This window comes from Trichoderma virens, assembly GCF_000170995.1.
Source record: "Trichoderma virens Gv29-8 chromosome Unknown TRIVIscaffold_90, whole genome shotgun sequence".
In the NCBI taxonomy this organism is placed as follows: domain Eukaryota; kingdom Fungi; phylum Ascomycota; class Sordariomycetes; order Hypocreales; family Hypocreaceae; genus Trichoderma; species Trichoderma virens.
Window position 1 is genome coordinate 982,029 of NW_014013659.1, and position 26,762 is coordinate 1,008,790.

Sequence of the window (26,762 nt, forward strand, 5' to 3'; positions counted from 1 at the left end):
TGGCTTCCCCAGGCACGCCGCTAGCCCGAAACGCACAAGGGCCGCTCATCTGACTAAAGCAGAGCCGTCTGGTTCGAGATTCCGCAGGTGGTCCGTGCGCACGCCTTCACGCGTTGTCTGTTTTTCGCTCGCCCCCGAAATCAAGAGCCGCCAGCCGACGTCACGTCGTCCCCTGATGCTGCCATCGTCCATCGACTGCTCGCCAACGAGGGCCTGTTTGCCTTGCCTATGAACCCTGGCGCTTCAGCTGCTGCTTCGGGGCCTTCAGAAGCCCCTCGATCCCCTCGATCCGCTGCCTCGTCTCTCGCGCGCGCCGTCCACCTGAAGCTCCAGCCTCGCCTCGACCTCCCTCCCCCATCGCCAGCGTCGCCTTGCGCCCTGCCCTGAGCTGCTGGGCCTTGCTGCCGTGAATCGCTGCCCTCTGCTGGGCACCATGGCTCCGGCCTCTCCAACTCCTCGTCGAACACCCACGGGACGGCGCAGAGGGCGTCCGCCCGGCACCACCAACGCTGCGCGTGCCGCCAGACAGGCCTCGCTTGCCGCCGCTGCGGTCTCGGAACCGCCTCCCAAGAAGCGGCGTCGCTACGTCCCCGGAGGCCCCGGTGGTGGTGGCCGATATCTTGACGCCGACGCCATCGACACGCCCGACACGGCCCGCACCACGACAGCCTCGCGATCTAGAACCTCGGGCTCCCGAATGGCCCTCAACGGCGCTTCCCCCTCTTTGCCCCCGCGGCGAGAGCGGAGCACACGAGCCAGAACTGCTGCCAACGAAGACAGCGACGAGATGCGATGGGGATCTGCCGCCGCCATGGCTGCGTCCGTGAAGCAGGCCGAAGACTACAAGCCTCGGGAGGAGCGCAGCTGGGAAGAGTTCCATCCAAACCTTGATATCGACCTCCCCTTTGTCATCTTTCCTGCCGACGATGTCGACGGAGTCGTCCTGCAAGAGGCCCCAAATACCCCCGCCATAGATGCGCCGCCCCCTACCACACCACACTTGGAGTCCATGACGCCGTCCAAATCAGTCAACCCCGCCTCGACGGGCAATACACCAAATCCTCAGGCAGCGCGTGGCCCAGAGGCCGACGCCGACGACTCAGCTGCCGGCACTCCCTCATCAAGACGCCCTCGCCGATCCACCCGCGAAGTCGTCAGCTTTTATAACATCCGACCACTTGACTTTGCTCCTACTCCAAGAACCCCCAAGATCCTCCCCATATCGAACCAGACGCCAAAGGAGCGGCTCGACCTAAAACAACCCCAATATAGAAAGACTAACCGCATCGAACTGTTTGAGAGCAAGACTTTTGGCCAGGCACGCTATGTTGACAAGGCCATGAGTAATGTTGGATACCAGGAGAGCGATAACTTTATTCGATCTGAACGCACGTTGATCAAGGCCATTGACGGCAATGCAGACGATGAGTTTGAACAGTTTTCGGTGGCTGCAGGCGACGACCACGTGCACCAGTCTAGACTTGGCCGTGTTGAGTACGACATGGATGAGCAAGACGACATGTGGCTTGAGCAATACAACGCCCAGCGCAAGCAAAACGAGCTAGAGGCCATCACGCGCGAGGTCTTTGAAATCACAATGACCAAGATCGAAAAGGAATGGCATGCTTTGGAACGAAGAATACCAAAGCCAAACCCAAAGCCGCCTCAGACGCACAGGCCGCGGTCTAGCTCGGCTGTGGCTGTTAACGGCGAGACTCACGGCGGCGAGGAACCTGACAGCAAGTGCGCCATCTGCGACGATGGAGATTGCGAAAACACAAATGCTATTGTCTTCTGCGACGGCTGCAACCTTGCGGTTCACCAAGAATGCTACGGTGTGCCTTTTATTCCGGAAGGTCAGTGGCTTTGCCGGAAATGCCAGCTATGCGGTCGCGGAATACCAGTAAGACTCCTTCTCTTCTCTTTTTCATCTTTGCTTTTCTTTTTTAGCGTTCAACCTCTGACTCGATTTTCTCTCTTAGACTTGCATATTTTGCCCCAACACAGATGGTGCATTCAAGCAAACCAACTCGTCCAAATGGGCCCATCTACTCTGCGCCATGTGGATTCCTGAAGTCTCCCTGGGAAACCATACATTTATGGAGCCTGTCATGGACGTGGAAAAGGTCCCTAAAACTAGGTGGAAGTTGACTTGCTATATCTGCCGTCAGAGAATGGGCGCCTGCATCCAGTGCGGCAACAAGAATTGCTACCAGGCCTTCCACGTTACCTGTGCCAGGAGAGCACGGCTATTTCTCAAGATGAAGACTGTCCAGGGCACTCTTGCTGTTTTAGACGGCAGCATGGTCCTCAAGGCATTTTGCGATAAGCATTGTCCGCCGGATCATGCTCAAGAAAATCAGGTCCACCAGGCTACGCGAGCAGCCAAAAAGTTCTATAAGAGGAACATGCGTGGGCGTATCTGGGCAGACAATCAAGCCATGGCAAACGTCATCGCAGCGCAGCACCGCACTGCCATTACGGATCACCCACCTGATGAGAGCCAGATGACAGGGGCTAAGAACCTGGCCATCCTGGGCGATAAGAAGAAAGGACAGCCTCCCAAAAACCTCTGGAAGCTGCCATCTGGAGCACCCATCATTCCTCAAGTCGTCTTCGACATCGTCGAGGCATCCATCCAACGGTTCACGTTTAGGAAGCGCAAAGACTTCCTCAGTGAAGCTTGCCGCTATTGGACCCTGAAGAGGGAGGCACGTAGGGGTGCCGCGCTCCTCAAGCGCTTGCAGCTGCAGATGGAGTCGTTCTCTTCCATGGAGCTTACTAGGCGCAACTTTGCCGCCATGGGCCCCAGTGGCAAGGCAAGACTGGCTCGCCGCATCGAGTTTGCTCAAGGCGTTATTCACGAGCTCGAACAGCTCAAGGTTCTTGCCGAGGACATTGTGCAGCGTGAGAAGCTTAAGCTGGATGCTGCCGAGCTCGAGCAGGACTTTGTAGATGAGTGCTACTTTCCCACGGCCAAGCTGTTGGTTCCTGTTGTTGAAAAGGCTATTTCGTAAGTTTTCCTTCTTTTCCTTTTCTATTTTTTTCAAACTGTACTATACGATATGATGAAGACTTTGGTATATGTTTTACTAACATATTGTTGATAGGCTGGATAAGGGTCTCTTCACAGATGGCTTGACCGATTTGCAGGCAAGCATCGAGAAGCGAGTATATGTCAACACGCTGAGCTTTGCACAAGACCTCGGCGATATTATTAGCAAGGGAATCTTGACCCCTCCTGAGCGTTCGGAGTCTATTCAACGTGAAGCAGAGGAGGAGGAAGCAGACAACAATAGCACCAACAACTCCATTGTAATATCAACGTTTTCAGACATACGAGAGCGACGGAAGCTCGGAAAGCGCATTCTTAAGGCCGTACAGCCGCTGCTTGAAATGTCGCTGCAAGTCGAAGCCGAAATATCTACAAAGCCGTCTGAAGCACTGCAAAGAGAGCTGGAAACCCTTATTGATGCCAGCATCGAAGTAGGGCGACAGCCCAATGCAGCGGCGCACAATGAGCCGGGTGCAGCGGCCGAAGACACCATTATGCTCGATGCTCCCGAGCCACCGTCCGAAGTCCACCCTACCATCAAGAGCGAGCCTCTTGCTGGTGGAAGTGGCATTGTTGACGGCGGTGACGTAATGGACACTGCTGAGAATGATGAAGATGAAGAAGATGAAGATGAAGATGAAGACGACGACGACGATGAGAACGGTCGCCATGAGGAGGAGGAAGGTGACAGCATCGAGGTTAATACCGTCGGGCTGGGCATCATGACCGGCCGTCCCTCAGGGGGTCTTGGTATAACGACAGAGATGAACATCAAATCGGCGAGAGTCAACTCTGCCATCACATCCGAAACTCCTCCCAACAGCACGAGCAGCTACGTCGTCATGACTCGTCCATCACAAGATGGGCCACCAACACCACCGCAGAGTAATGGAAGCCTGGGTAATGAGCCAGCCGACCCTCTCTCGGAAGGAGGCGTCCTTTGGTACCTCAGGGCGCTTGAGCCGCACGGCACATCCATCCTTGAGGAGCACTGGGCCGCCGGCCGAGATGCAGTGCGGACACTCAGCGAAGAGCTGACAGACCTCGACGACGAGGACTTTAAGGACATTGGCATCGACATTGATGATGCCGTGGCGGCTGCGGTGATGGACACGGAAGAGCCAAGAGACGCGTCGAGCACCAAGAACAAGACGGCGAATAGACTACCAAAGAAACGAAGACCGACTAGACGGCGATAGGGTCGCGAATATGGGATGATTTAAGCCAAGAGGGAATTGGGTGGGAGAGATGCACTTTCATGCGGAATTGCTGCTGCACTGTTGTTCCTCTTCCACTCTCCGTTTTTTGTTTTATCAAATCCTGATTTTGTTTTGCAGCTGAGCGCTTTTATGACGAAGCATCAGTTTATAAGGCTTTGGCGTTGGGAGGGACAGCAGCATTGCTTTTTATTGTTTCTATTCTTTTCTATTGATACACCCAGTAATTCGGCCTCGTTATTTGTCCGTTTTCTTCTTCTTCTTCTTTTTCTTCTTCACTTTCTTCTTTCTACTTCTGTTCTTTTTTTTCACGTCTTTTTTATTTCCTGTTTTCTTTTCCAGTTTCCTTGGAGGAACGAAAGGGCGAATGACTGCCAGGGCCGGGCAAGGCGGAGGGCGTTGTTTTTGCGAGCTAGGAATGGGTAATGCCCTGGATCAATGATAATCGGGCGGACAATGGTGCAACTTATGTGTAGGATTAACGTATTCAATGGCTCCGATACAAATGTGTATAATTTGGTATTCCCAAATGCTTGTGCTTGAAGCGGCCACTTCCTGCTTGGAGCTGTGATACGAGGCGAGGCTGCGCAAGGCGCTGATCTGATAGGACGGCAAAGTACCGCCTAACCAGGACTTTTCCGGACGGGAGTCATCTGCTGCCAAGCTAAAGGCTCTGCGGGGTGGCGGGGTTGACAGCAGCATGTACTCGTACTTCTACAGCACGGTAGAGCCTCCATCAATGGGAAAAGTTACATTGCGATAGCAGCAAATAACGTTTAGGTCGGGGTTCTATTTTTGCGGCTGACTGTCACTTTTCACGGCCTGAGGGTTCAAGGGCTTTTATGGTTTAGGCATGGGCTGATGGGAAAAAAACAGAGCTCGCAGCCATGTCGACTAGACAAATACAGTGAGAACTTAGTACTACCCTGCTGCCTCCGTCCGCTGCAGAAGGGGGGAGGGATGGCACCAGATGAAAAAAAATCAGAAAAAGAAAAAAGGAAAAAAAATAGGAACGAGGCGGAATTGCGGGACTACGGACGAACGATTCTATTGGCCGATGGGGGAGAATCCCAAGTTTCGAGTGTGCTCCAGTGACTTTTTCCAGATGGGGGGTCGGAGGTTGGAACGGGGGGGGATAAGAGAGGGAGAGGAGAGGAAAAAAGAGGCGATGCGGAGACGGTGCCCCGGTGCCGGACTCGTCAGCAGCGTGATGAGGCGAGAAGCTAGGAAAGCAGGAGTAGCCATTGCGCGAGCATCTGATTTGGGGCGACTTGGTTTCGAAAATCAGCAGCAACAGGGGGTGGGAGGAGAGAGGAATCGACGCATCACAAAATACTATGCAGTAGCTAGCTGTATGAGTGTGTGTGTTTTTGGGAAGCCCCCCCTGGTGGTGATATCCGGATCGAGCATCTGGTGATGTTGCTATTTTTTTTGGTGTTTTTTTGGTGTTTTTTTTTTTTTTTTCTTTTTTTTTTTTTCTTCTTCTTCTTTGTGGGTTTCGCTTTTTTTTCCCTTTCTTTTCTTTGCCCAAATGAAGAAACAAAGGAAAGCAAGACGCCTGCGATGCGATACGAAACGAGGGTGCTTTTAGGTTAGAGGCGCTGACTCCCGCCTAGCTCTAGGCTGTCCATTGGATTGGACGGGAAAGGGCGCGAAGCTAGCTGAAAGACGAACAGCTGCACGAATAGTAAATAAATAAATAAAATAAAATAAAATCAATAAATCAATAAATAAACTAGAAAGGGGGGTGATGGGCGGATGAGGCGAAAAAACAGAAAATCTTGGCCTTGGTCGTATTGTTGGTGGTGAACAACTCAATAACCTGTTTAGACGCTGAGCCGACAAGAGAGGAGGGGTGGACAGGAACCAAGGCAGCTGGAAAAAAGGGCCAATTCGCCCCGTTAGCCTCGATTTGGACATATCTGATGCCCACAGCTTTCAGGGAAGAGCGCCGCTGTAGAGGGGCAGTGCCGAATCGGCTGGGCTTTGACGGGCGCCGCGTCTTCTCGTGTGTTGCGTACTGTATTGATACACGCTGTACGAGTACTCGACCAGTACTGCCTGTATCAGGTATCTTTCGACGCTGGTTGTTCGTACGAATATGAGCGAGCAATCGGACAGGGCAGGCGGGCAGCATGTCAGGTCAAAGCGTCCGTCTGCCATAAGTCCCAGGATGCGAGCTTAGTCTTATTATTTCAATTTTCTCATCTCAATTTTCTTATTTTTTTTCTCGCTCACGACAAGCTTACCTGGACCTGGAACCTGGCCCGGCCCAGGAGGGAAAACTAAGTTCGGCGAGGAGGGGGCCGCTAGCAGGCCGCTTCAGAGCCTGGACACGGGCGTTTTCTTGGGGGGGGGGGGGGGGGGGGGGGGGGGGTCCCTGTCCCGGTGCATTCCATTCGACTCCTGAGTGAAGACGGACTGGAGGGTTTTTGTTTGAGGGCTGATGCAGAATAAGGTACCTACCTAAGAGCACTGAGGTATACGAAGGTACTTGTAGCACGTGGAAGCATGGTGATATTTGCGTGCATTGTCGTGCAGAGATGGGCAGATACCAGATTTTGATACATGTAGATAGGCAGGTAGCACAGACTGGACGATGGGAGGTTTGGTCGGGTCAAGGTGCCTTATCATCAATGGAACTGATGGCGATGGATGCGCTGTATTACAGGCCATGGCGCCCCGTCGCCAGCGGAGGCCACCTTGCTGCGTCCAGCGAGGCCAAGCGCCGCCCCAGCACAAAACCCACTCTTCCCTTCTTTTTCGCCTGGGGAGGGAAAAAAAAGCTTGCCTCTTCTCTTCTCTCTCCCACCACACAAAAGCGACCCCGTCAACTCGACGATCTCCCCAAAAAGACGACCTCTTTTTGCCAACGACGACCGACGATAGCCATCATCGTCCATCCACCTGTCATCCATCCCACGGTTCTGCAACGGCTGCCCGTTTGACGGGACTATCCAGACGCGACGACAACGGGCTTTTGTTTGGCTGCGCCCACAGCAAAAGAGACTGGACGGACGAGACGAGGCACACGAACGCCCCGAGGCCATCCCCATCCCCATCCACGTACTAGACCAACCCAGCGACGAGCCCTTTTTGAGGCCACCCCAAACGGCGATTTAGAAATCACCCACGACCGGCTGCATCTCCCCAGCGGCTTTATTTTATTTCGTTTATTTTAACGACCCATCAGTCCAGAGAGCAAGCCCATCGCGCGTTAGAACCGCTGCGCCCTCTCTTAGTTTTTTTCCCTCTCGCGTTGGTTCTCAAGCCATTTGCCCGCATTGTGAGTCTTCGCCCTTTTTTTCCCCACCTCGCAACGGGCTCGCTCTCGTTCTACTCCTCGGCATCGAAAAACGCAACCATCCTGCCGGCGATTGTCTCCTCCCCCTCATTTTTGACGAGAGAAAGAGAGATGGAGAGGGAAAAGGGCGTCAATGATGAATCACTACAGCGGCAATCGTCCTTGGATGGCCGGATTGGGATCGCTCCTGTCATCGGGATGATGGTCTGATCACCATCACGCCCTTTTTCCCGCTTGCTCTTCTTTTTTTCGACTTGGGACGGAAGCAAACTCCCTTCGATGACTAAACCCAAAACCATTGATGATTCTCGTCTTTTCTTCTTCTTCTAACGCTCGATGACAGGATTATCTCTCAATTTCCCAAGTGCATATTGTCTAGTGTATCATCGTCTGTCGTACTGCTTTCTTTTTCCTACTCGAGGGCCGCATCATTTTGCGCATCGGCCTGCTTCTAGCACGCCCTCCCTTTCTCTTCTCCCGCGATTTCTTTGACGCGCAGCCTTTCTCGGCTTATTCATTCGATATACACGAACCGTCCCTCCCACGGGGAGCATCTATAAGATGGCTGACCAACACGAGGTCGATCTCGATTCTATAATTGACCGGTTGCTCGAGGTCCGAGGCAGCCGGCCCGGAAAGCAGGTCCAGCTTCTTGAGACTGAGATTCGCTTCCTGTGCACTAAGGCTCGCGAGATTTTCATTTCTCAGCCCATTCTCCTGGAGCTAGAGGCTCCCATCAAGGTAGGCTCATGTTGCTGCCATACCCCTGAAGGGGTAGGCGTTGACGTAGTAGTGTGATGCTTACTCGATACTTGACAGATCTGCGGTGATATCCACGGCCAGTACTATGATCTTCTGCGTTTGTTCGAGTATGGCGGCTTCCCCCCCGAGGCCAACTACCTCTTCCTAGGCGACTACGTCGATCGTGGCAAGCAGTCCCTCGAGACCATCTGCCTGCTCCTCGCCTACAAGATCAAGTACCCCGAGAACTTCTTCATTCTCCGTGGCAACCACGAGTGCGCCTCCATCAACCGTATCTACGGCTTCTACGATGAGTGCAAGCGACGCTACAACATCAAGCTTTGGAAGACATTCACCGACTGCTTCAACTGCTTACCCATCGCCGCCATCATTGACGAGAAGATTTTCACCATGCACGGAGGTCTCAGTCCCGATCTGAACTCGATGGAGCAGATTCGTCGCGTCATGCGCCCCACTGATGTACGTGCCTCCTCTCTCTCTCACCATCTCTTTCCACCAGCAGAATACTCTGCTCCAACAAAGAGTGGCGCAAGCTCTAGTCGCTAGGACCAACTGCTAACCTCTTCATACCTTTAGATTCCCGATTGTGGACTGCTGTGTGATCTTCTGTGGTCCGATCCCGACAAGGATATTACCGGCTGGAGCGAAAACGACCGTGGTGTGTCCTTCACCTTTGGTCCGGACGTGGTGTCTCGTTTCCTACAAAAGCACGACATGGACCTTATCTGCCGTGCTCACCAGGTTGTGGAAGATGGCTATGAATTCTTCTCCAAGCGTCAACTCGTCACCCTGTTTAGTGCACCCAACTACTGTGGCGAATTCGACAACGCAGGTGCCATGATGAGCGTAGATGAGAGCTTGCTCTGCTCGTTCCAGGTTTGTGCAACCCAGTCGAAGGCCTCCCAAACGACCTCACCGTTGGGAGAGCTTTCTTTTTTTTTTTTTTCTTCTTCGGGCCTCGGCTAACCTTTACTCTTTTCCTTTGTTTAGATTCTTAAGCCTGCTGAGAAGAAACAAAAGTATGTGCACGCCTTATCCCTCGACTGTGAAGAAAGAATTGGCTTTGCTAACATTGATTCCTTTTCAGGTTCGGACGGCGTTAAATCAGCGGGATGACCTTGCTCGGTCTCCCTGGGCCGAGCACGATGCATCTCGACGACTCAACACCGCCGACTTTTCTTTTTGACTCTCCGACTCTCTTCATACTCTGCAACCTCTTACGTCGCACCGTCGCTGGGCCCTGGTGGCGAGAACGGGTTGCTTGGAGAACTACACGCCGAGCCCTTCCTGCATTAATGTACCGACTCGGCGGTTAGCTCGCATCGCCTCTAATGTCCCAACATGCAAACTTCGTCACGACAAATGGCTGTTTCTTAGCTTCACAGATCAAATCATTCACAGAAAAAAATACATCATGATGTCACTTTAAACTTTGCTGTCCAGTACCTTTAGGAACCTTTATTTGAGGAGAGCCTCTCTGGGCGTGCCGTGTGAATGATATGACGTAGCCGTACTCTAGTCCCTAAAGGATGGTTCTGCCTGTTGTGTAACCTGCATTTTGATCCATGAGGCTTGGAAGGAATGGGGCGGTTCATAGGTATCCATGCTTTGTATCTCTACCACGATAATGGCTGAACGCACGGGTCCTCGAAGAGATACAAGTGACAAAGTAGTGGATAATGTCCATACTTTATGTCCCATGATGCGAGGGCTTCCAGAAGAGCACTAGAAAGTGACAATGCTACGTCAATATTCCATCGCGGCGTCACTTGTTCTTTGTATCTTGCTCATGAAAATTCTTATTTGCACGCATAGCTTTTTTGCTTCTTCATTCGTTCACACATAAGCCCTATTCCACGCCTCCCTCCATCCCTGACGGTCCCCCCTTTTAAGTGCAGTCTTCGCATACAATGGCTGACGAAGTTTTGTCCTGATCCTTGTCCTGTTTCGCTGGCTCTTCCGCAGCGGGAGCAGCAGTCTCGGTAGCTTTAGCAGTCTCCGGCGCAGCGCGATGGTCCCGGTCGACGTGGCCGAGATCGCGGGATGGATCGATGACGTCCCTGACGCGGCGCTTGAGCTCCTTTGTCTCCGGGAAGCCGCCGTCTGTTTTGCGGTCCCAGAGGGTTGTGGATTGGAGGGAGGCGGTAGTAGAAGAAGAGGATGATGATGGGGGGAGGTGGTGGATTGTGACGATGAAGGTTCCGCCGGTGGAGGGCTGGAGGGCGACTTCGCCGAGGGAGAGGGAGAATGTGGAGAGGAGTTCTTGGGCGAACTGTGAGGGTTTTGTGTTAGTTTTTGGTGATGTTGAGGGAGAGTGTGTGAGTGAGGAGGGGTGAAGTGTTTTGGTAGAATACTTGTAGCTGTAGAATGGAAAGGGAGAGACGTGATGGTAGAAGTGGAGATGATTGGGGCAAAGTTGGATGAGGAAGAATGAGACGTACATAGGCAGCTCGCAGCATCCATTTACACTGAGTGCAAAACTGGATGGTTATGCGTGGCAGGGGAGCCGTGACGGCGGCGTGTTGCAGCGGCTGTGATGCCGTTGGTGTAGAGGTAGCCATGGCCGCCGCTCTTTAATCTTATTTTATTCAAAAGAATGAAATATACAACTAGCTGCGAGTGAAAAAGCAACAACAAAATACTTGACGTGTTGAGAGTATCGGCGTTTCGGTGATCGTGTGAGTTGCCCCAAGATCCCGAGGCGAATGATGAGAACGGAGTACTAAGCTTCGGAGTCCGGTTCGGGCGGTGGTTTGTTTTTGTGGAGAATGTTGGTGCTTGCTTTTTTGATTACCTAGGATTGAGCGACTTTTGTCTTTTTTCTCCGTGATGAGTATATCGTTGAAGCTGTTGATGAGTTGTTTAGATTGCTAAAAATGCAGACTATATAGACTACCAAGTAATATGTACATGTAATTGGTCTCCCGTATTGTATAAAACGCATGTTATTGCGGCCTTGATATTGGCAATGTTCCCCTCCATGACCTCACGTGCATATGTACATGTATTAGACCCAGAGTCCAATCAGGGTTGCCAAGCCAGCTTCATTAATGAGCGAGGTCTGTCGTTTTCAGCAGATCAATGCTTTATAATTGGAAGCATACGAGTACACTTCCGTTCTCTGCAATGCTGTTGTGGTTCTGACCTTTGCGGTCTTGTTAGTGGCGTTGTTGGGCGCGCAATCGGAGGCTGCGGATGCTCTATGACTCAGCACACTTGAAGTTTTGCGCTCTCTTATTTCTATCCTCATTCTCGCGGTAGGAGAAAATAAAAATAAAAAATAAAAAATACAAAGGGCGGCCAGACGAAGACGAAAATTGGCATATTCATTGCCCAATTGTGAGAGACATGGCAGTCCCAGCCCCAGACCCAACCATTGATCTCCGTTGGGGAGATTATCGCGGAGGTACGACTTGACATTGTGATGTGCTTCTTTCTTCCTTATTGGGAACAACCGACTTACCTATACTCCGTACTCATTGTAGCAATCCACGAGATATTTGCACAGAATGCGAAAAAGTTCCCTGACAGAGAATGTGTTGTTGAAACCAAGGGCTCACAATCCAATGGGCGCACTTTTACATATCGCCAGATCAATGAGAGCGCTAACCTACTAGCACACCACTTCTTGAGCCATGGATGCAACGTTGGAGATGTTGTCATGATATACGCATATCGAGGGTTGGTGCTCCCTATTATTATTATTTTTTTATTGAATTGCCTGCGATCGCTAACCAACTTCTTGGATATAGAGTCGAGCTCGTGGTGGCCTACATGGGTGCTCTCAAAGCCGGTGCAACGGTCAGCGTTATAGATCCCCAGTATCCTCCCGAGCGCCAAAAAGTGCTCCTGGACGTTGCAAAGCCTAGATTCCTCGTCTGCATCCAAAAGGCGACTGAGGAATCCGGCCCGCCTTCTGACCTCGTCATGCAATTTGTCTCGACCGAGTTGAACCTCAAGTCGACCATTCCAGCCCTCGAGCTATCCGCCAACGGAGAGCTCAAAGGAGGCATTGTTGATGGCAAGGATTGTCTTGATGCCTCGGTCTACAGCAGAGAGGACCCTACCAATGTTCTCATTGGGCCAGACTCCATTCCCACTTTGAGTTTTACCAGTGGATCAGAAGGAAGGCCAAAGGTGAGTCTTTTCATTCATATAGAACCATTGCTCTGTCGAGATGATGGCATATCCCCCCCGGCTTGGCAGACTCAAACCCAAAAGAGTTCATTAACAATTAAATAGGGTGTCCAAGGCCGCCACTTCTCTTTGACTCACTACACGCCTTGGATGGCAGAGAGATTTGGTCTCTCGGATCAAGACAGGTTCACGATGCTCTCTGGAATTGCCCACGATCCAATCCAAGTGAGTCTCCGCCCAATCTTGATCTTAATGCCTACATATATGGGAAAGACCTAACGCCTGCGCAATGGCATTAGAGAGACATCTTTACGCCACTCTTTCTCGGCGCCAAAATCATCATCCCCCCAGCAGATGTGATTGCTTACGAGCTCCTGGCCGAATGGATGGGACAGAACCGTATCACCGTTACCCACCTGACCCCCGCCATGGGCCAGATTCTTGTTGGAGGCGCTACCGCTCAGATTTCCTCCCTGCGGAATGCCTATTTCGTGGGTGATTTGCTAACAAAGAAGGATACGACTAAGTTGCGCAACCTGGCGCCTAATACTCGTGTCATCAATCTCTACGGGTCGACAGAATCGCAACGGGCCGTGTCTTACTTTGAGATTCCGAGCAAGGCACTGGAGCCCCTATTCCTAGATAATCTACCGGACATCATTCCGGTTGGCCAGGGCATGCAGGGAGTTCAGCTCTTGGTCGTAGACCGCGAGGATAAGAACCGACTATGTGAAGTTGGTGAGCAAGGAGAGCTGTTTATTCGAGCAGGCGGACTCTCAGAGGTAATCACTGGAAGCTGTTTGGGAAGACGCTCAAAAAAGAGGCAATAGCTAACACGGAGATGTATGTTAGGGCTACCTGGGGAATGACGAAAAAACCACAGAATTGAACAAGTCCAAGTTTCTCCTCAACTGGTTTGTTGACCCGGCCGTATGGGCTCAGCAGGACAACCAAGCGAGTGCCGCCGAGGCTTACAAGCCATGGGGTTATAAGGGGCCGCGAGATCGCCTGTACAAGACCGGCGACCTTGGCCGACGCCGCGAAGATGGAAGTGTAGAGTGTACGGGGAGAATCGACGCCCAAGTCAAGATCCGCGGCTTCCGAATCGAGTTGGGGGAAATCGATACACACCTCTCACAGCACCCGTATGTTCGCGAAAACGTCACTCTGGTCCGAAGAGACAAGGACGAGGAGCATACGCTCGTCACATATTTCGTTCCCGAGACGAAGCGCTGGTTCGAACACGCTGAAAAGGAGGATGGAGAACTGGAACCGGATTCACAAGATGAGTCGATGGGTCAGATGCTTCGGCGGTTCAGGTCACTTTCCGAAGACTGCAAGAAGTTTCTTGCTGCCAGAGTCCCTAAATATGCCGTTCCTAGCCTTTTTATTCCTTTGGCTCGGATGCCATTGAGTAAATCCCCCTCCCTTCCTTCAAGTTCAGCCAATTACTGACAATTCAATTTCTGAAAGATCCCAATGGAAAGATAGACAGACCTGCGCTCCCATTCCCTGACGCAGCGGACCTCGTCTTCCTCGCGAAGCGACGAGCCTCGTCCACTGTCGTCAACTTGACACAGACACAGACTCGCCTGGCTTCGATATGGGCCTCTGTGCTTCCAAACACCTCAGCACGAATGCTTAGACCGCAATCCAACTTCTTCGAAGAAGGAGGGCACTCTATCCTTGCGCAGCAAATGTTTTTCGCCGTTACCAAGGAATGGAAGGACATCAACCTGCCCATAAGAGTGATTTTCCAATCCCAGACTCTCGAGGCTCTTGCCTCTGAGATCGATCGTGCCCAGGACCCCATCGGCCTGCGTCTCGATGCAATGCCTCTTGAGGCAGACAAGAATGTCGGGGACGAGGCGTACGCGACCGACGCAAGAGACCTCACAAGCCAAATCCCAAAGTCCATTTCCACGGCAGAATCAAGCTGGGACTTTGCAGCCACCACACCCCGAGTGCTCCTGACCGGCGCCACCGGCTTTTTAGGTTCATATATTGTGCGCGAGTTGCTCGAAGGCCCTACCAAGGCACATGTTATCGCTCACGTACGAGCAAAGGATTCAGCGGATGGTCTCGCTCGATTAGAGAAGGTGATGACAGCCTACGGTCTATGGTCTCCAGCGTGGACAGCTTCGTCCAGGCTTGAAGTCGTGGTGGGAGACATCAGCAAGCCGCAGCTAGGCCTTTCCCAGGACATCTGGGATCGCCTTTGCAACGAGGTTGATGCCGTCATCCACAATGGCGCCCAGGTCAACTGGATGCTGCCATACTCGAGCCTTCGGTCAGCCAACGTGCTCAGCACACTGGCCTGCATTCAGCTCTGTGTTACTGGAAAGGCCAAGAGACTCTCATTCGTCAGCTCAACCTCGACACTGGACAACGACCATTACGTCGAACTCACTAGCAAGTCCGGGGCTTTCGTGATGGAGGCGGACGATCTAGAGGGTAGTCGTAAGGGCCTTGCCACGGGCTATGGGCAGTCCAAGTGGGCAAGCGAGCTCCTTGTTCGCGAGGCTGGGCGTCGAGGCCTGGCTGGTGCCGTTATCCGTCCTGGCTATATCACGGCCGATCCAAGATCCGGCATTTCAGTCACAGATGACTTCCTAGTCCGGCTATGGAAGGGATCTTTGCAGGTAGGTGGGCGCCCAGATATTGCAAATTCACTCAACGCCGTCCCTGTCACGCAGGTCAGTCGTATTGTGGTTGCTTCCGCATTCCACCTCTCTGCGGCAACCGGACAATCCGTGGCCGTAGCACAGGTGACCGGCCACCCGCGTATGACGCTTAATGACTGGATTGGTGCCCTTGAGGTGTTTGGGTATGAGGTGCCGAAGATCCCTTACCCCGATTGGTCTGCAAAGGTCAAGGGGTATGTCGGCGACGATACCAAGGAGGAGCCTCATGCTCTGCTCCCTCTCTTCCACTTCGTCGTGGGAGACTTGCCCGGGAACTCCATTGCGCCAGAGCTAGACGACGCCAATGCCATGGCCGCCTTGAAGCTCTACGACGGGTCTGCTGTTGGATCCTCTAGCACTTTGGATGTACAGGCTCTGGGCACATACTTGGCGTATCTGGTTGCTATTGGGTTCCTCCCTCCCCCTCCAGCCGGGAACAGCGGTACCCCATTGCCAAAGCTGGACATGGCTTCGTCTCAGGTTTTGGCTGCCAGTCAGTTTGGCGGCAGATCTGCGAAGCCGTAAAAGCACTCCAAAAAGGAGGGTGAACATATTGTATTATAGCCATAACAGAGGACAAGAAAAGGAATCCGGGCTGGTGGAGACAAAAACGGTGACTGGTAGCATTCTCAGAAAAGAAATAAAAGGGAAAGAATTGAAATGAAAAGAGGCTTTCACTGGCTCTTGATACTGCCGTTATTAGGTCATTTGATTGTGTTGTGCCCATCCCGCGCCAGAATAATACGAATCCATGATGTTAATGGCGAGATGGTTTGGTTTAAGCACAAGACCATTTCAAAGCCAGGCTGCTAACGGCAATATCCCTCCTCATGACCTCACGTGCACACACATAATACAGACGCACCAAATCAAAAACACCACACAATAGCAGCACAAACAAACAAAAACCGGTTCTTTTGAATGACAATTCAACGCGTCTCTTGTTAAAATCATCTGATTTCAATTAATTATCCTGAATTGCCGCATTCTGCTGGCTGCTAGGCATTCTAAACACGCATTGACAAGGTATAGGGTATCTCTGCTAAGCTCTCTCCACAACCAGTTATCGAGTGTTATTTCAATCACATTTCCATGTCAATTCAGAATCCAGCCGTCAAATTGTCTACGTATAACACAGCGACATTATACATCAGCATCCTCAGCAGCTCTCCAGACAAACCACCTTCACACAACACCATCCAAACGGAAATTAAAAAAAAAACCCTCTCCCTCACCTCATGCACTCACACCAGAATCCATCATTTCCCCTCCTAATGCACGGAAAGAAACATGGAATCAACGTAGAAGAGAGAAATATAACGTATACAGGGGAGCCACTCGATTGAACAAGAAAGGACATATAGAGAAATCGGGAATTAATACATGCTAAAAGGGGCCGGCCTCCCCCCAAAAAAGAAGACCGTAGACCCCTTTATCTGGATATCTCTCTTTCCTCCCCCTTCCTGCCTAGAAGAAACCGCTCGACTGCTTTATTAAAAAGTAAGAGAGAGCTTAAGTAAAAAAAAAGAAAAAATAAACTCGTAGAGAAAAAGCAGAGCGTGGGGGCCTTCCTCGGTCACAGATAACCTTTGCTTCCTCCTCCCCCATCGCCTCCCCCACTCCCTAGCGTTGATATAATCATTGAGACTGTGTCGATCCAGCTCGGAGTCCCGTTCTAGTTTCTCGTAAAGACTTTCCGGACCATGTGTTTAATGTTTGAATGGTGTGTCGGCGTGACGAATTCGTTGCTCGCTGCCTGATTCCAGCTGCGTGGCGTTGTAAAATAAAGAGAGAGAGAGATGGAGAGAGAGAAAAAATAACCCATATCGCACACAAGGGGAAAAAAAAGGTCCCGCGCCAAGAGTTCCTCCCAACTAAATCATCATCGATAGTCGTTCCTCCACGTCTTGGGAAACGGAATTACATGACGACACAGCAGCCGCCGGATTGCTGGGGTGCATAGGGATCCTCGCCCTTTGGTACGGTTCCCCATACCGAAGGAACCATATAGTCTCTCGTACCATTGCAGTACGCGATAATGCTGCAGCCGTCGCGTTAGCCTAGAGTCCCCTGTTGGGCAGTGGTCATGATGCGTCTTTTAGCTCTTACCTCTTGGAGGCGGTGCTGACGGGGATGCGTTCCCGGTCCAAATCCTCGCGTAGTCTGTTGTTGAGCTCCGTTAGGCGCCTAAGCTTGAGGTCTGCCATTGACTGCTTCGTCTTCTTAATCTGAGTCGGGTCGCCGACATCACGGGAGGTGTACTGAGGCATCGTAACGGTACGTTAAATAAAAGGAATGACTATAGAGTTGGATTTGACCGGGGTCGGATTAAATGGCTCGCAGAGTCGTCAGCCGGGACGATTGATTGTGTTGACCGAGTGGCGCGAGAACTGCCTGCAGCTGCCTGGTTAGCCTCAATTCCATCTAGGTAGTGTCGCCCCCAATCGATTGCTCCAGTAGATGCACGGTGCTAAATGAGAATGGACGAGAATTGCAGAGATCAATCTGAGACGTATGGAAAAGGACGTCGTCTTGTTTGCTGCAGTCACGCTGGCGCGACGGTGATGACGGCCCGGGAGACGCAGTGCAACGAATGGACACAAGATTAACAGCGCGAGACGATGCAAGAATCGGCAAATGTGGAGAGGGACGATTCGCCTCACTCCTGTTGGATCGCGATCGCCTGCTGGTGATAGAGGACAGGGGAAAAACAATGCCAGCTTCTCGGAATCCCCCCCCTTTTCGCTCGTGTCGATGCACTCGTCTCTGTGCAATTGATCCATCTCCATGCCATCCGGCGTCGTGTCTGCCGGAGCTTCGACATCTCCTCTTCCTCCCCCCTAGACCATATCGCGCACTGCAACAACAAGGACGACACGAAAAACGACCAAAGACTTACCAAACTGTCGTTGAAACCCTCTTGATTCGGTCGCGAGATACAGCGACGACACACAGGCTCCAATATGGGGTTGAGAGGAGGGGGTTTGGTCGCGAAGGCGAGACGTGCGTTACGTGTATGTGTGTGTGAGTGAGAAAACGAGAGAGGCCCAAGAGAGTGAGAGCGGGTTGGAAAGCCTGGAGAAGAGAGTTGGAAGAATCCGCCACACGCCAGACGAGATTGATCCAAGCAAGCGTCTGGCGGGCTGCTGCCGGCGGATAATTAGCAGTGGGAACTGCTGTAACTGGCCGCCGCTCCTCCTGTAGGGGGCTTCTTGGGCTGGCTGGGGGCTTTTTTTTTTCTCGGCTGGGGGGGGCCCTTTTGGCGGGAAGCCGGGTGGGACGTGCGCGGCGCTGGAAATTGGCATGACAGGGGGCTCAGGCGCACCAAAAAGCGCGGATTTGCTCCAGGATTTGGCGCGGTGGGACGGGGTGCTTTGCTTCATGTAACGTGCGAGTGACCTGCGCTCGGCTGCGGCCATGTACCCCTTACCGTAGGTACGAGCACTAGCTGGCTTAGCACAGCTTAGCACAGCTTAGCACAGCTCTAGCACGGCTCCAGCACCCAGTTACGGCGTACGCTACTGCACTGCTGCACTTGCCGGGCCTTCTAGTGCTGCATCCCAGGCAGTAATATTGCATTGATGGATTCCCAAGAAGAGGTACCTGGGGTTAGCAGGTACAGTACAGTGGATTATTACGTGCACTGACGGGCTCTATCAGTAGCGGTACATACAAGTAGTACCTCTTGAGGCAAGGGATGGAGAATTGTCCATCATTAGTGCACAAGTCTGGGCGAGCACTCGTATACTGGTATCAGCGATAGATACAAAAGTACTACAAGTATATGTTCGTACAATCATCGTGTGGTTATTAGTGGTTTCTTCTTTACCTGACTCCGAGGCAGATTCCATACTCGTACCCCTCATACAGGTTTGGTACATGTACCTTTGCTGATGGAATCTACAAAGCCTTCTCGTGCGCCGAGGTACCTTGCCATATACGAGTACCGTACCAACGCAAAACAAAGGAGGCCCTTTTTTTTTTTCCCTTTTCCTCTCAGTCCGCATCAAGCTTAGACTACGTCTGGCCTAGCCTCACTGCCATTTCCGGCCACCAGACCAGCAGGAGAGGATCCATCAACCCTGCTGCTGGTACTGATTAATGGGAATCCAATCTTACAGGTACATGCAGTTCCATACGAAGTCCATGTACTGTACCCGCGGATGCGACGCATCGCGTCAGCACTCGACAGCGAAATCAATCTCAGAAACCACTTGTTGGCCTGACCATTGTCGAGCGGTTCGTGATTGCTGCTTGACCAGTCCTTTCCCACGGATCCGGAAACGGAAGATGCGATCGCCGTCACGTCATTCCATCAGGCACGGTACGAGCACGGGGGCCAACGAACGAGTCCGCGTACCCATGAAAATGCAACTCCGTACTGTACATACTGGTAGAAGTACCTTACCTTCAGCTCCCCGTGGCTTTTGCTTTAAATTACACGTACGATGCTGGCATTACCTCATCCCATCTCCAATTGTACGGAGTACTGCATGTACAGTATTATTACCTGCCACTACCGGTACTAATTCTTCAGGTGCCGCTGCGGAATGTTCGGTACTGTCTGGTGGCTTCCAAGTCATTTGATGTTCTGTATTTATCTCGCCAACGAGTGTCTCAATAAGGATGTGGCTTGTCTCTTGAGCCCTCCATCTTGTCAGAGGCATCCCAGGTCCAACTGCAAAGCACAGCACCGCTACGCCAACTTGGCCAAGAGTTTGCTAACGATAAATCGGTTTGCTGGATTGTCCTCGCTGTTTGACGTTTGCCGCACTGATACTCCGGGTCCACATTTAACTCTGTCAGCTTAGATACTACCGACCATAATTACGAGTGCACAGTCATGAGCACTCAATACCAATTTTACGACAATTACGGTGGGCTCATCGGCTATCCTTGATTGACAAAGCGTGCCGTTGCATTGCATGCAATGATACATCAGCTGCAAACTTTGCCAAGAACCTACCATTACACGGCATAGAAAGCGGTTTGCCTCTCTACAGCCGTTGCTACTGTATCTGGTACCCGTCAGTAAGCATCCCAAATACACGCCGAGGTTCTACGTACAGGAGTAAGAGCAGATGTGATATTCCAATACGGAGCATACGGGCCAAACAAAAACATCTTCCTCAATCACCAGTGTCAACCTCGAGATCCAGCTGTACTCCATTCGAAATGCCATAGTCCTCCAATGTGATGTGATCCTTAAAAGGCCGTTCGCCCTGCCGTCTCAGCATAATCTGTCCCGCCTCTCGTCCAATGCGCGCCGCAATCATGAGCTTAAACTGTCCAACTGTGTCCGAAGGCAAACATGGAATGGCTGATTTAGTGCCCAGGCGGTCGTTGACATGAACAATGATGAATTCCTGTCCCACCGCAACGGCAGCTTTCGGAGCCTTTGTTTCTTTCTTCTCCTTCTTGTCATCTCTCTTCGCTTTGTCGCCCATGTCTTTTGTTCCGGAGCCGTGTCGTCTAGGGGATCGCGATCTTTGACGGCCCTCGTATCGGTCACGGTCACGATCCCGCGAGCGATCGCGGTAATCACGTCGTCGCTCTCCATAATCGCGGCCACGATCTCGGTCTCGATCTCTTTCTCGGTCTCGGTCTCGGTCTGCATATCGGTCTCTTCTCGAATCATAGCTGCGGTGGGTGTCGTCATTTGGGCGGCTTTTATCTTTCCACCGAAACCCGCCACTGCCCTTTGGCGCCTTCCGCGGAGGTGATCGCGATCGCGATCTTCGCGAGGAAGATTCCATGGTTGATGTTGATGTTTGAATACAGATTTTGCAGGCGCTGGTTACTGCAGCTACACACTTGGTGTCATCGGCAAATAATCGGGTAATTATGGAGACTGTTTTAGCTGGAGATCGTTTTTGCATCCTCGTCATATATAGGCCTACGAAATCTTGATGCTTCCAAAGTTCTGCCGCTAATGATCTCTTCTAGGGATTTCTAAAAGTATCTCGAATTTTCTAGGCGTTTGCAGAAGTAAAAGAAAATGGGTTGTGAATTGTGTTGGAATTTGGACCCACGACTTCGTAGTACATACTCCGCATATAACTTTTAACTAACACAACTTACGCTGCTATTGATTCATCATTGCGCCATTACAGTGGGATACAATTGCTAGGTGCTGTAATTTAGGCTCTATAAGTATTCATGTAAGTATATAACTAGATAAATTGAATTGAAGTTATACACACAACCGTCGAGAGCCGGTCGCTACGTAGTATCGTGTCGTTAGGGGCGTATGGAGAGTCGCGACGTCGGCGGTCGCAACAGGCTGGGGCGGATATAGATATACGAAATGAGCATGTTGATTTTTGTCTGGCCTCTGAAGAGGTACCTAACTACCTCTAGGTACTGCGTTAGGTAGTAGGTACTAACCTTCCATAGTAATATCTCGAGGTATACGGGTAGCTACCTACGACCTACCTCATAGAGGCCATGTAACCTCACAGCCACGATAATTGCGTTTACTGTAAGCTGCAAGCGCTAGAGCTGTACTCGTATAGCCAACTGGTAGGGAAGAATCAACGGGCAGCGATCTTGGTTGCATCCACGGTGGTCATGTGACTTTGCTCGAGAAGCAGTCTAACAAATCCGCGGCCGCTAAAGCGCCATGAGCCAAAAGCAGCACTAGCGGATTCGCGGCGCAAATTACTCAACCACTCCGTGCAAACAGTCCAGCATACGGAGTAGCATCTCACGAGTTGCCCTATCTCGTCTTGTCCACTCCGGACCGGGCCACGGTATTGTATTGGCCTACCGCGGTTTCGGATCCGGGAAATGATTGAGCCAAGGATCTTAATCATCACTTGCAGTTCTGGATCAATCGACGGCATCGATCTCGTGACTGTGAGCCTATCGTGAATTTTTTCCTGGCGAGGCTTACATACTCAGGAGCTGAATCACTAGGTGTTAGCACAATATTTGGTCGGGATATAAAGCACTCCTCCCCAGTGTACCAAGTTGTAAAAGTAGAATGCAGCTGCCGCCTCTTACCCATAGTACTATGTATGAGCATTTTCTCACATTTTTTTTTAAATACTTTTCAGCTCGAAATAAACAGCATCGGTCGCTGCTCAAGCTTCACTGCCAGCAAGATGGCTGAACTTACTCAAAGAACAATGCATGACATAAGCATACACGTGACATGGGTCGTTCCGCAGCCCCTCATGCTCGGATAGCGTCCACACACGAAATTGAAAAATTCCTCCCCGAGTGCGTCGCTTCACCACCAAGAGTGCCACGCCAGCGCCCCATCTCAACCATCCTCAGGCCTGCGACGGCTACTCATTGCCCCCGAATCTCCTTGTCCGGCTCACATCGATCCGTTGAGGAGGTTGCCCAGCATGGTGCGTACCACAGGCGTAGATGCGACTGACCGTCTTCTTGCCAGCCGCTACCCCTCCCCCATACAATCTCCAATTGATCCAGGTTGGGCCGTGATGCTGACTTTGCCTCCTTTCTCCAGCCGCCCCCGCCGCATCAAAAGCCCGAAAATGTCCTGAAGCGCGCCCACGAGCTCATCGGGGTCAACCAGGCCCCGACGGCCTTGACCCTGCTCCATGAACACATCACCAACAAGCGCTCCCGAAGCGCCGCCATCGCCTCTCTGGAGCCTGTTATGCTCCTGTTGGTGGAGCTCTCCGTCGAGCAGAAGAAGGGAAAGTTGGCCAAGGATGCCTTGTATCAGTACAAGAACTTGTCCCAGAACACCAACATTTCGACCATCGAGGTGGGTACAATACCGGCGTTGAAAGATGAAAAGGGGATGAAGAAAAAGAAAAGATCTTAACGTACTTGGATGGATTACTGACCCGCCCCACAGCTGGTCCTGAAAAAGTTCATCGAACTCGCCGTGGAGAAGGTTACTGCTGCCCAGCAAAAGGCCGATGAGGTTCAGTCTACCATTGAAGCTACGGCTGCCACCTCCAGCATCGACGATCTGGAAGCCAGCGAGACCCCCGAGTCCATCCTCCTCGCCACCGTCTCTGGAGAGCAGTCCCGTGACCGAACTGACCGAGCCATTGTCACCCCTTGGCTCAAGTTCCTCTGGGAGGCATACCGAACCGTCCTCGACATCCTACGCAACAATGCTCGTCTCGAGGTCCTTTACCAGAGCACTGCCATGCAGGCTTTCGACTTTTGTCTCAAGTACACCCGAAAGACCGAGTTTCGAAGACTCTGCGAGCTTCTCCGAAACCATGTCCAGACCGCCGCCAAGTACTCGTCTCAGATGCACGCCATCAACTTGAGCGACCCGGACACCCTGCAGCGTCATCTTGAGACTCGCTTCCAGCAGCTCAACGTTGCCGTCGAGCTTGAACTGTGGCAGGAGGCTTTCCGCAGTGTCGAGGACATCCACACTCTGCTGAACCTCAGCAAGCGCCCCCCCAAGAACATCATGATGGCCAACTACTACGAGAAGCTCACCCGAATCTTCCTCGTTGGCGAGAACTACCTCTTCCACGCTGCAGCCTGGTCAAGATACTATACCTTGCTCCGCCAGGTCTCAGCCTTGGTCGCCTCTGGCCAGGGCAAGAAGGCTGACAACCCCCCGGCCTCTGATGCTGATCTCCAGAGGGCTGCTTCTTTTGTCCTCTTGTCTGCCCTCGCCATCCCCGTCATCAGCACCTCCCGATCCCGAGGTGCCATGGTCGACTTTGACGAGGCCCGCAAGAACAAGAACACTCGCCTGACTACCCTGCTCGGCATGGGCCAGGCCCCATCTCGTTCTCGTTTGTTCCGCGATGCTCTGTCCAAATCCATCATCCAGCGATCCCTCCCTGAGATCCGAGATCTCTACAACATCCTGGAGGTTGACTTCCACCCTCTCTTCATCTGCAAGAAGATCTCGCCCATCCTGACCAAGATTGCTGCTGATGCTGAAATGGAGAAGTATATCCTCCCTCTCCAGCAGGTTATCCTCACCCGCTTGTTCCAGCAGCTGTCTCAGGTCTACGAAACTGTGGACCTGAGCTTTGTTGAGAGCCTGGCTCAGTTCCCCGAGCCTTACCAGGTTACTCGTGGTACCATTGAGAAGTTCATCATGAACGGAAACAAGAAGGGTGATCTTGCTATCCGCATGGATCACGCTACCGGCGTCCTCAGCTTTGACAACGACGTCTTCTCATCGGCCAAGGCCGGTCACAGCGGATCTTCTGCTGGCTCTGCCGAGACCGAGACCGGCAATGTGCAGCGTCTTCAGAGCACTCCCTCTGAGATCGTCCGCTCTCAGCTGACTCGTCTTGCCAAGTCGCTCTTTGTTTCATGCCACTACATCGACCCCAACTTCAACAAGGATCGTCTGGCGGCCCATGACGCTGCATTGGCCCGCGCACGCGCTGGCGCCGAGAAGGAGCACCTCGACACTCTTGCCCGTAAGGAGATTATCCAGAAGCGCAAGGAGGAGGCGTCCGAGCTCCAGGCCAAGAAGGAGAAGGAGAATGCTAGACAGAAGAGACTGCGAGAGCAAGCTCTGCAAGAAGCCGAAGACAAGCGTCTGGCTGAGGAGCAGCGGGAGCGTGAGGCTCGCCGTATCAAGGCTGAGCATGACCGTGTCCGCAAGGAGGAGATCAAGAAGCAGATCGCAGACCTCAAGATGAGCGACAAGGCTCTCGACATTGATTTGGAAGACCTGGACAACCTGGATAGCAACAGACTTCGTGCCATGAAGCTAGCTCAGTTGGAACGGGAGAAGAACGATGTCAACGAGAAGCTTCGCATAACTGGCAAGCGACTCGACCACTTGGAGCGAGCCTACCGAAAGGAGGAAAGCAAGAAGCTTGCCGATGACTATGCCAAGCAGACGGAGCGTGACCGCAAGATTTATGAAACAGTCAAGGCCAAGACTCTGCAGGAATCTGAGGAGAAGCACAAGGAGAGTGTCGAGCTCAAGCACCGCCTTAGCCGCCTGGTGGGTGTGTACGAGTCATTCAGAGCAACGCTTCACGAGAAGCGTCGTGATGAGTTTGAGAAGCGCCGCAGAGATGCCGAGCGCGAGCTGGAGAAGCAGATTGCTATCCGCAAGAAGGAGTACCGCGACCGTAAGCTGCGCGAGAAGAGAGAGCGGGAAGAGAGAGAGCGTATGCTCCAAGAAAAAGAGGAGCAGGCCGCTCGTGAGAAGGAGGAGCAGCGTCTACGTGACGAGGCTAGGAAGGCTGAGCTTGCCAAGCTCAAGGAGCAGCGCGAGAAGGAACGCCAGGAGATGTTGGAGAAGGCAGCACTCCAACAGAGACGTGAGGAAGAAGCCCTTGCTCGCCGTAAAGCAGAGAAAGAACGAGGAGGCGTCAGGGGACCAGAGCCTGCTGCTCCCGCTGCTGGCGCTGCCGAAGGCCGACGACCACCAGTCATTGGATCGGGCAGCTGGCGAGACAGAGAGCGTGAGAAGGAGGCTGGCAGAGCTGCAGAGGGCGCCGCACCGGTGCGGACAGGAGCCCCGATGGAGCGCACCGACTCTGGCGATCGCCCATCCGGCCCCCCGAGACTGCAGTTGGCCGGCTCTGGCAACAAGCCCAGCTGGAGAGACCGACAGGCGGCCAAGGAGTCCGGCGGAGCGAGCGACAACCTCCCCCCGCCCGCCAGAGGCCCTGGACCTCGCGACTCTCCTCGCGACTCTCCTCGTGACTCTCCCCGCGACTCTCCCCGCGACTCTCCCCGCGACTCTCCCCGCGACTCTCCCCGCGACTCTCGCGAGCCTCTTGAGCGTGGTGGCTCAAGGCGGGGCGAAAACGGCAAGACTGAGTCTGCCGCCCCTACAGAGTCTCTGCCTACTCGAACTGCTGGCAAGTGGGTTCCTCCTCACCTGAGGAACAAGTCATGAAGGGAATGAGCGCATGGATAGTCCTGGCTACATATTTTGCACTGGCGTTTTGGGGGAAAATTAAGAGGATGGATGGTTTGCATTGAATGTACTCTAGAGCTCAGCATAATTCGCCGTCCTCTGAGGTGCGAGCACACCAGAATGGAAGAAAAACAAAAAGCACACAGCATCTCTCTCTCTTGCCCTCCCTTCCCCCTTTAGTTTTTTGTTATGTGACCCCAGTTGAGGAGCTGTCTTGCCCGAATCTTTTGGTGTCATAAGCCATATTACAGATGTAATTTCTAAATAAACAATGTGTTTTCTCGAAATGTGTTTTGATACGAAGAACCAAACATCGATGTTTGTGACGTGCATGTATACAGCCCAAAACACGTATGCCCATGAACAATACTGCGACTAAAGGATATCATGCTTGGTGGGTTTGCCAGCTCGTGGTTGTCTGCTCTCTGCATGTCAATATCAAATCAGATGGCCTACAACCTTGGAATCCGAAATACGAAAAGCACGAGGTGCAATCTTTTGGATTACAACCAGCCACGACAGAACAAAACATTTTCTCACCCAGGTAGTCACCAGACTCGCAAGAGCTGCAGGTACTGGCTAGACTGCCACATCTAGTCAAAGTATAACGCCTGAAGGCCCGTTTACTATGGCTTACGGACTGCCCAATGCCGCCTTTAGGTTTTTTCTCTTCTTTTCTTTTTTCTTCCTTGGGTTGGACTGGCTCGAGCCTTGTGCTGCAAGGGCGGCACAAGAGGGCTCAGACGCGGGCCCC

The 26,762-nt window shown here is 52.4% G+C and overlaps 7 protein-coding genes across 7 annotated transcripts; 4 read left to right on the plus strand and 3 right to left on the minus strand.

Moving 5' to 3' along the window:
• Window positions 1–433: 433 nt before the first annotated feature.
• Window positions 434–4,254, plus strand: TRIVIDRAFT_214500 (uncharacterized protein; the record flags this gene model as incomplete). Its single annotated transcript, XM_014095380.1, has 3 exons — window positions 434–1,903; window positions 1,983–3,013; window positions 3,111–4,254. 3 exons carry the CDS (start codon window positions 434–436, stop codon window positions 4,252–4,254), a joined length of 3,645 nt encoding a protein of 1,214 aa, XP_013950855.1.
• A 2,845-nt stretch (window positions 4,255–7,099) lies between these two features.
• TRIVIDRAFT_111355 (uncharacterized protein) lies at window positions 7,100–9,806 on the plus strand (the record flags this gene model as incomplete). Its single annotated transcript, XM_014095381.1, has 6 exons — window positions 7,100–7,558; window positions 7,920–8,317; window positions 8,396–8,797; window positions 8,915–9,214; window positions 9,329–9,357; window positions 9,426–9,806. The coding sequence occupies 5 exons, from the start codon at window positions 8,138–8,140 to the stop codon at window positions 9,439–9,441; spliced, it is 927 nt and encodes a 308-aa protein (XP_013950856.1).
• Window positions 9,807–10,349: 543 nt separating this feature from the next.
• TRIVIDRAFT_19584 (uncharacterized protein) lies at window positions 10,350–10,842 on the minus strand (the record flags this gene model as incomplete). The annotated part of the gene is made up of 2 exons (XM_014095382.1): window positions 10,350–10,610; window positions 10,780–10,842. Coding segments are annotated over 2 exons (324 nt in total), but the record flags the coding sequence as incomplete, so codon positions are not given.
• Window positions 10,843–11,686: 844 nt separating this feature from the next.
• Window positions 11,687–15,684, plus strand: TRIVIDRAFT_41206 (aminoadipate reductase; the record flags this gene model as incomplete). Its single annotated transcript, XM_014095383.1, has 7 exons — window positions 11,687–11,744; window positions 11,824–12,019; window positions 12,091–12,475; window positions 12,581–12,700; window positions 12,775–13,257; window positions 13,328–13,889; window positions 13,949–15,684. 7 exons carry the CDS (start codon window positions 11,687–11,689, stop codon window positions 15,682–15,684), a joined length of 3,540 nt encoding a protein of 1,179 aa, XP_013950858.1.
• Window positions 15,685–16,997: 1,313 nt separating this feature from the next.
• TRIVIDRAFT_82744 (guanine nucleotide-binding protein gamma subunit 1) lies at window positions 16,998–18,180 on the minus strand (the record flags this gene model as incomplete). The annotated part of the gene is made up of 3 exons (XM_014095384.1): window positions 16,998–17,200; window positions 17,269–17,553; window positions 18,059–18,180. The coding sequence occupies 2 exons, from the start codon at window positions 17,427–17,429 to the stop codon at window positions 17,080–17,082; spliced, it is 282 nt and encodes a 93-aa protein (XP_013950859.1).
• Window positions 18,181–20,232: 2,052 nt separating this feature from the next.
• TRIVIDRAFT_187451 (uncharacterized protein) lies at window positions 20,233–20,907 on the minus strand (the record flags this gene model as incomplete). Its single annotated transcript, XM_014095385.1, has 1 exon — window positions 20,233–20,907. A coding segment is annotated over one exon (314 nt), but the record flags the coding sequence as incomplete, so codon positions are not given.
• A 1,607-nt stretch (window positions 20,908–22,514) lies between these two features.
• Window positions 22,515–25,987, plus strand: TRIVIDRAFT_195559 (uncharacterized protein; the record flags this gene model as incomplete). Its single annotated transcript, XM_014095386.1, has 3 exons — window positions 22,515–22,517; window positions 22,637–22,900; window positions 22,994–25,987. 3 exons carry the CDS (start codon window positions 22,515–22,517, stop codon window positions 25,985–25,987), a joined length of 3,261 nt encoding a protein of 1,086 aa, XP_013950861.1.
• Window positions 25,988–26,762: the final 775 nt, after the last annotated feature.